This window comes from Myodes glareolus, chromosome 26, assembly GCF_982192425.1.
Source record: "Myodes glareolus chromosome 26, mMyoGla1.1, whole genome shotgun sequence".
In the NCBI taxonomy this organism is placed as follows: domain Eukaryota; kingdom Metazoa; phylum Chordata; class Mammalia; order Rodentia; family Cricetidae; genus Myodes; species Myodes glareolus.
Genome location: NC_142051.1, coordinates 39,931,226 through 39,940,032, shown reverse-complemented (window position 1 = coordinate 39,940,032; position 8,807 = coordinate 39,931,226). Strand labels below are relative to the sequence as shown.

At 41.4% G+C, this 8,807-nt stretch overlaps 1 protein-coding gene across 3 annotated transcripts in view; it reads right to left on the bottom strand.

Annotated features, from left to right (window-relative positions):
• Positions 1 to 2,005: 2,005 nt before the first annotated feature.
• Positions 2,006 to 8,807, bottom strand: part of Gas2l3 (growth arrest specific 2 like 3) — a 30,843-nt gene continuing 24,041 nt past the window's right edge. For all 3 annotated transcript variants that reach the window (XM_048418505.3, XM_087901938.1, XM_085683383.2), the window contains exons 9-10: positions 8,128 to 8,235; positions 2,006 to 5,893 (exon numbers count right to left, since the gene is read on the bottom strand). In XM_048418505.3, coding sequence (XP_048274462.3) covers positions 4,613 to 5,893; positions 8,128 to 8,235 — 1,389 coding nt within the window. In that variant the 3' untranslated portion in view covers positions 2,006 to 4,612. The remainder of the gene's footprint in view (positions 5,894 to 8,127; positions 8,236 to 8,807) is intronic.

Here is an 8,807-nt window from a genome sequence, read left to right as displayed (position 1 = left end):
GATGGTAATCCCTGCAGAGAGCCACAAAAGACCAAAAACACAGAAACCAATACAGCATGGGATGCCTGCCCCTAATTAATACATGTACAACACAAGTCCTACATCTAAGGCTCAGCGAATATCATGGAAGAGGGGGCAGAAAGATGGTAAAAGCGAGAGGATCAGGACGTTTGCTGCCAGATAGTCTCTTCTAGGGGAGGAAATGACACAAAGACTGTGTGTATGTGTTGTAATGGTTCTGAAGAAAATCGGGGGAAGACCATGGATTAAAAGGATCAGGACACATTGTATAAAATTCTCCAGGAGTAAAAATACTATATTAAAATGGCCACTTGTGAGGCTGGAGAGATGGCTCAGTGGTTAAGAGCATTGCCTGTTCTTCCAAAGGTCCTGAGTTCAATTCCCGGCAACCACATGGTGGCTCACAACCATCTGTAATGAGATCTGGTGCCCTCTTCTGGCCTGCAGACACACACACAGACAGGATATTATATACATAATAAATAAATAAATATTTTTTAAAAAATAAAATAAAATGGCCACTTGTAGCAAGGAACCGTTTGTTTTGTTCCTGGCTGCTCGGCTAGCTTAGGACCGAGATAATCACACAGAAAACTGTATTAATTAAATCACTGCTTGGCCCATTAGTTCTAGCTTCTTATTAGCTAACTCTTACTTAAAAATATAACCCATCTCCATTAATCCGTGTATTGCCACATGGCAGTGGCTTACTAGCAGTTTCGGAATGTCATACTCTGGCAGAAGCTCCAAGGTGTCTGACTCCTCCCTTCTTTCTCCCAGCATTCAGCCTAGCTTTCGCTGCCTACTTAAGTTCTGCCTTGCTATAGGTCCAAAGCAGTTTCTTTATTCATTAATGGTAATCACAGCACACAGAGGGGACTCCCACATAACCTACTGGGTTACAAACTTTGTTTTAGGTCTTATGAATGTAGAAATAAATGACACAGCTATAATTTTTGCCTTCCCGGTGGTTCTAACAGTCTAGTAAAGATAATAGCCATCTCACTGAATCCTTGGAAAGCCAGGTGTTACTTGTTTTGTGATGTACACCCAAAGATCTTGAATATAATGCCCTCACTATCCTCTCTCCCATAGCAGCCCAACGCAAACATTGTCATTAGAGGCAGAGTCACACACAGTTCATTCTGTTTGTGCAAACCTTTGTAATATGAGAAATAAGTTAAAATGACAAAGAAATGGATCATTTCCAATACAGCATCCTATATGAAATCATAAAAGGCAGGCCACGGAAGTGAATTTTAATAGGTGTGTATTAAGGCAACCTGTAACCACTACTTGAACTGCTGTCATCTAAATGTAAAAAGATAGAAATACACTATCTTTGTATTATTTCTTCAAGATTGTGGCTTTTTACAAAAACAGTATAGATACTGCAAAACTACTTAATAAAACTTGTCTGAATTTTCAGACATGCCCAGAAAGGCCTAAGTGTTCCCAGTGTTTTCTAAAATGTCATAAGATGAATTTGTTTAAACCCTTAACATTTATAAAAAGCTAGGAAAACATAAAACTTCATTTGTGATTTTGGATTTCATTCTTGGAAGCAGCACAGAAAAACATGCTAGATTAACTGCTTTTTACAATTGCTTTGGTCATTAAAAAAAAACAGACAAAGACAAAAATTTCAAATACATTCACGCTGCATCAAAGAACGAAACTGAAACAGGACAATGGGGTCCAGGAATCACGGCCTCCTGTGGACACAGCGTTCGTGTGACCTACAGAATTCGACTCTAGTAACTGACAACTGCTATTACCTCAGAGATTATTAACCACGAATCTGTCTCTTTGTAACAAACATCTAGGAGCAAAGCAATAAAAAACATTTAAAATAACCTAAAATTTCAAACTCTTCTCAATTTACGAGCTTTATATATGCAATTTCCAACAAGGATCAAATAAACAAAATGGGTTCAGAATACACCAACCAAAAAAAACAAAACAAAAAACCACAAATGGAGGCTAGGGTTTATGTATACATTTTAATACTTGAGAAAAATAAGTTAAATTGGATACAAATACTGCTGGCACACAAACATACACACACACAAAACAGAATATATACAAATCCAAACTCACATAGAGTTGGTATGAAGCTTGGGTGTAAGAATACATCATAACCTTTATTAGCTCCTTTTGAGGAAGTAACAGATTTTAAATTAGACACATAAAATGACTGCAGGAGAAATTATTTTCTTCAAACTATTTCTTTATCCATTAAGAACTACAAACTCAGGCAGAGTATGGTGGCTCAAATCTGCAAACCCAGTACTCAGGAGGCTGAGGCAGGAGGATTGCTTTGAGCCCAAGGTCAGACTGGGCTATATAGAGTGTGCCAGGCAAGCCATAGCTATACAAGAAGACATTGTCTTAGAAAAACAAAGCAATGTGGATGATACTTCAAGGTCATTAATTATTGCAAGCATTTTGAAGGCACACTCTCTAAATTCCTCCCTCGAGGGCCAATGGAAAAATAATCGCTTTACTTTCCTGCTAGGTTTTATATAATGACACATTCATAAATTATAGTGAAGAAAAACATTCTATTTTTCAGAAACCATACATTTTATCTTCCAGGTACTTCAGCATTTTATGCTTAATATTTGCTTTATTAAATATTAAACATAAAAAGATCTTATGTAATGTCACACTGTTACTAAAAAAATTAATACAACTGTAATACCATTTTTTAAATTGTGGCAGAGATTCATCAGCTCTTTAGAAAATTTCAAAATATATCTGAATAATTTTTTTAAATTAGTGATGAAGGAAAGGCCTTTTAGATTTAGTGATTTATCGCATATATGTTTTATCTGCACGTATGTATGTATACATACATGCATATCTGGTGCCTGTGGAGGCCAGAAGACAGCAGATACCCTGAAGCAGGATTTCTGGAGTCTGGATGGCTGTGAGACACTGTGTGGGTGCTAGAAATCAAACTCGGATGCTCTGCAAGAATAACACGTGTTCTTAATTGCTGAGCCATCTCTCTAGTCCCATGGAATTTAATTTCTTATTCACATAAAACACATGTTTGGGAAAAACAAGCTTCATGGAAAGAAACCGATCCTATGACTATAATTGGAGAAATGGCCTTCTGCTGAAGAATAGACTAATACACTTTATTTTCCAAATAAACCTAAAGTTAATTCTAGGATCTGTGCCAGGTGCCTGGACGATGTCTTTACTCTGGATCACCCAAGATGAAGATGATGGTGTGAAACTGTGACCTCTACTGAGTCACAAGCTAGGTCTGCCTGTGGTGCCACTGCATTGCTCTTGTCCCAGGAGACCCCATATCTTCCTCCATGCTGGGACTGCAGGCAAACCACCCTGCCCACCCGTTCCTATGCGGGTGCTGGGGATCCAAACTCCAGACCTCATGTGGGCACGAGAAGTACTTTACCCATCGAGCCACCTCCCCCAACCCTTATCATTTTAGTTTTAAGATCACTGAAACCTAATTCTGGTATCAAAACGCATTGTTTTAATATAAAAATACTTGTCTGCACACATAGGAAATATCTATTTGTTTTTTAAAATAGTTTAATATGCTAAAAGGTATTAAATTCGCTTCCCTGCAGATTTCATCTAAAAATAATAGATACAAAGTGTATAAGTTGTTACATTTAAAAAATAAAATCTTACTTTTTACTAAATCTCAGGTTTTGTTCCAATAAATTAACTTACTTGGGTTTGTTTGTTTTTTTTTTGTTTTTTTGTTTTTTTTTCCAAGACAGGGTTTCTCTGGCTGTCCTGGAACTGGCTACATAGACCAGGCTGGCCTCGAACTCACTAAGATCCGCCTGCCTCTGCCTCCCACGTGCTGGGATTAAAGGTGTGCGCCACCACCGCCCAGCGGATTTTCTTTTTTTACCAAAAATATCGATTATAAAATGCTGCTAATATTAATAAAAGGCCAATTTTAATTTTAAAAGTCCCTTCTGATATGGAAGGGTTACAGAATTAAATAATAAGAATTTCAGTTAATCCATAATATCAAACCAAGCAGCAGCAGCCATAGGTACTTAGGATTGCTGGGCCAGGATTCCTGAGAAGAAAATTAACTTAGATGCCTTTTACAGCACATGTCAAACCGTTGCCGGGTTTTACTATGTACCCCGGGCAGGTGTCCTGCCTCAGCCTTCAGAGTTGGGATTGTAGGCACACGCTAATGCCAAGCAAACCACTGCTGTACGACTGAACACAGTATCTAGTGTTTAGTGCATCAGAGTAGCTATTAGCAGACAGTCTCCAGAGTTACTCCCTACTCAAAGATACAAGGACAACAGCTACAATTCTACTAGTGTTGTTGAACTTTTACGTTTCCCTCAAACAGCAGACGCTAACAAGATGGTACAGATCAAAACTCATAATTTGCCTATTAACATATAAAACACGTGTGAGTCCTCTCCTCAACCCAGCCCTGTTCCCGCCTTCATCCCCCATCTTGACCTCATGTCTGCAGCTATCCCGACAAACACACACAGGAAGACCCTCTGTGATCCTGATGGAGCTGATTCCCACTGTGTGGCCATCCTGGTTTGTTAAAATGATACCAATGTATCTATTTTCTGAGCTTCTTACTTCCGGTCATAACAAAATAATGGTCATCGTCTTCCTTTTTCTTGGCAGTAGGCTTTTTATCTCCGCTGGCTGCTCCCTTACCAGATGAGGGTGGCTTCCTGGTGGAAGGTGGTGGCATGCCACTTTTGGGGGGCCCTTTAGCTGAGTACTGGCCCTGCGTGGCGGTCTGTGCCGACTTTGAGCCAGTTTCTGTCTTGGCAGCAGACTGAGGGACACTCACAATGGACAGCGGGGTTCGGCTAGGAGAGCCAGGTCCTGTCTTCTGGCAGGTACCCTTACTCTGTGGTTGCTTTCTGGTAACTGAAACGATATTCTCACCTTTTGGCTCCTTGGTAGCTTTTGCGGAGGACACTGAACATGAAGAAGCTGGATGATGAAGTCTTGGTGCTGAGATTGCCCTGGACTTCAGGGGTCTATCAGGCGGCTGCGACTGTGTCCCTAGGCCTCCGGCTCTGGCTTTAGAGCGGGGCGTTGTCACTCTTGCAGGGGACTGGGAAGGAGAAGGGCTAGGCCCCCCGCGCATGTTTCCCTTCGGTAACTTTGGACACTTTGATGATAGAGGTACAGGTGACTCCTCCCTGGAAGAAAGATGATTGTGTTTCAAAGGCTTTGGTTTCATCTTTCCAGAAGTCTTACTTGGCAGAGGTCTAGACTTAGAGAGATCTCTTGAATTCTGGACTGGGGTAGACATGGTCGTAGCAGTCTTGGGGAATGTGACACATTTTCTCACCGAGTCAGACGCACACTGAGCAGAGCTTGAGGAAGCTGGTGCAGAGCTGTTACCCCCTGAATTTGGAGAAGCCACGGGAGAAGACACACTGTGGGGAGCAGTGTGCGGGGTTTTTGTTCTGCCTTTCAAAGATGTGACCTTGGGGTGGGAAAATGATGCTGGAGAATCCGGGAGTTTAGAGCGGGTGGACAGAGAAGCTAGACTGCCTTTTGTTGGTGCAGCCGCAGGCACCGCACCTGGTGGGCGCGCCTGCCTCTCCTTGCTCTTTGGAGCACTCGCTGGTGTGCCAGGTTTTAAATTCTGTTTCTGAAACATATTAACTGCTGACAAGGGGTTCATTTCTGGAGGCTGAGGCGTTCTGGCGGCAGAATCTGGCACACTTTCATTAGAGACTCCTTTTTGAAATGCTAAGATTTTTTGTTCTAGTGTAGCAAACTGGAGTATTCGACAGGGGTCGTATTTCAGCAAAAATCCTTGCAGAGTGTCCCAGCCTCCACCAACACGGACCATAACATGTTTTCCGTGAAGCATCTGCCCCAAAAACAGAAATAAAAAGTGAAACTTATTTCAGTCTGTTAACAATAACAATTTGCATTTTTTCTATGACCTGTGACACTCCGAGTATTCACCAATAGCCTTGTTTCAAATCAACAGTCCTTTTGGTGCATTAAAATGATAAATTTATCATTAGATTATACCGCTAATGAAAGCCCTCCATTTTGTAGTAAAAGTATGTACAGATAATTTGCATCCTAAAATCCCCATAGTTAACATAGAAAACTGTAAATGTGATATCGTTGAAAGGATGGCAATGCAGAAGGAGGGGAGGAAAAGAAATTAAAAAGCCTCGTGAGAGACAAAAAGTCATCAGGAAAAGAAAGCAACTAAAGCTAGCACCTTAAATTTAAAAGTTATATTTTATCAATTACACCTTTAAAACACTTATACAAACTACTATCAGTTTATCCTTGCAAAGAGAGTAGCTCTGAGAGATTGAGACATTTGTGGCTGGCCTCGACCACACCAGGCTGCCCACAGGGGCACTTCTGTAGGGATAAACAAGCCCCGGCTCTGCCAGCGCAGCCCAGGCCGCTCAGCTGGTGACCTTCACGTCTCTATGAGCTCAGCTTTCAATTTGAGCCCTGCCACCTCCTGAGGACGTCATGTTCGCACCACAGCTCGGCGCTCCTTACTCTCGGCGCTACTCAGAGAACCCCCTCTTTCCAGGGAACGCGGAGTCGTGGCTGCATAGATGTGACGGGCGATGCCTGCTCGGGTCTCTAAGGTTCAGGAAACATTTTGGGCGAGGGGGCGAAAAGAACGTAAGAGCCAGATGACGAGTAATGAACTCCCAGCTGCTGTAGAGGGCCACAGAGCCTCTACAAGGCTGGGCCCAACCATCAGGCATGGATGGAGGAGAGACTTAGGGGATTCTACTCTCTCACGGCTGAATATTTGCTAAGAAAGAAAAAAGGAAGACTCTAGAGTCACTTGGTCTCAGATCTTTCTTCAGGTCAGTTTGGGCAGAAGCTATTAACAGTCAAGTCGACCTGGCTTCTGCTTCTGATTGCTATCGATCAGATTCAGAGAGGGGACATTGCCTTCAGGAGGACCCACTGATGGCCCTACCAGGCTCCAGTGCCGAGTTTCCAATCCAATTCTTAAACAGATGGTCCAACTAAACTAAACCAAAGTTGTAAATACCAGGAGGGATTGGTAGTGATGATGAGACTGAGTGGGGGGGAGGAGGGTGAGGAGGACGGCGGGAAGGGAGGACGGCGGGAAGGGAAGGGAGGACGGCGGGAAGGGAAGGGAGGACGGCGGGAAGGGAAGGGAGGACGGCAGGAAGGGAAGGGAGGACGGAGAAGTGAAGGAGGAGAATAATGAGAAGATAGCATAGACATGTAGGAAACCGCTCAACAACAAAATTAGCAAATAAGAATCTTAAAGAGAGCTAATCAGGAGACAGAAAATGAATTTGGGAGCTCCTAGATGAGTTGGGTACAAGGCGGGAATATGATGATTCTAAGTGAAAAGGAAGAATGTAGGCAGTGAGATTGCATATTTAAGGACATTTATATTACGTTCCTAATGTAGACGGTGAGATTGCATGTTTAAGGAGTTTTATATTATGTTCCTAAATTGAGAGAAGACAGCTCTTGCATTATAACAAGATAGAAAAATGCTAAACAGGTGAAATTTTAATTTCCTTATCAATAAAAGTGATAAAAAGTCAACTACAGATGAGGCAAAGGAAGGCCATGAACACGGGCACTCAGCACACTGATGCACGACCTAAGAAAAGGGCTTCTGTTTACCTCCAAGTATTCATCATTATGAATGACAATATTTCTGCTTATTTTCTTACTATTAATGGAAATCTTACTGGACATTCTATTTTGCTCATTTCTTCTTAGGGAGCTGATGGAAAATTATTCCATTTAAGAAAATATGAGAAATGCAGTAAATTCCCCAAAGTACACAAAGATATTTTCATTTAGTTATATTCGATGTTTTAAGTAATCTCAGCTGCCTTCCAAGCTTGTTGCTTGAATGTTAAAAGCATCTACTCAAACTCACTTAAAATTTTGTGGAGTCAAGTATACCATACCTTCCCTGTCCAGTGAAATTCTTCCATTAATAGCACCCTCTATTCTAATTTTTCTTTCTTTATAGGTAAAAGGGGAATCAAAAGGAGACTGATAAACAATAAACTGATTCCAAGACAAGCTTGTCTGAGTACAGGCTGCCAACAGCGAGCTCACCCTTATGAAGAGTATTTTCTCCCCGAGCCGGTAACGCCCCTCAGATAAGTATTCAATAGAAAATCGATGAGAACAGCTACAAGGAGGATACTCGGCAATGTGTTTAACCTAAAATTAAAAATAAATATCAATATTCCATGCTTATTAGAAAAAATAGCTTATTAAAATTAAAAAAATTGTTATTGGATAGGAAAATAAATCTCAAAGACAAAACTTAAAAGCCAGTTCAACTATTTAATCTAATCTCTCTTCTCCTTTCCGTGCTAACAGGTTTTGAAATCAGACAGTTAGATTAGCAACAGCCAACAGTGATGAGGCCCAGGTCTCCCTGTCTTAAGAATGAAGCCAGGCTTGAAGCTACAAATGCAGAAAGTCTGACAGTGGGTTAGACAACAGAGTCAACCTGAAACACACTTGCTGATCTTCAGGAACATGAGCTCATCGGAGGCTTGGATTGTTTTGAGCCTTGAATACCACATTTGTGTCAAATGAAAGATCATCCAGTCAGATGCAGGCTAAGAATTCTCCCTTCTCCCTAAGACAATGCTAAACTCATACACAATGGAGAGGAACACCTACAAGTCATGGCTAAAATAAGCAGAGACATATGTCTAACTGCTCAGGATGGGGTAAAGTGCTTAATATTTCAGTTCAGGAAGCATCTGCTCCAATTCAACACT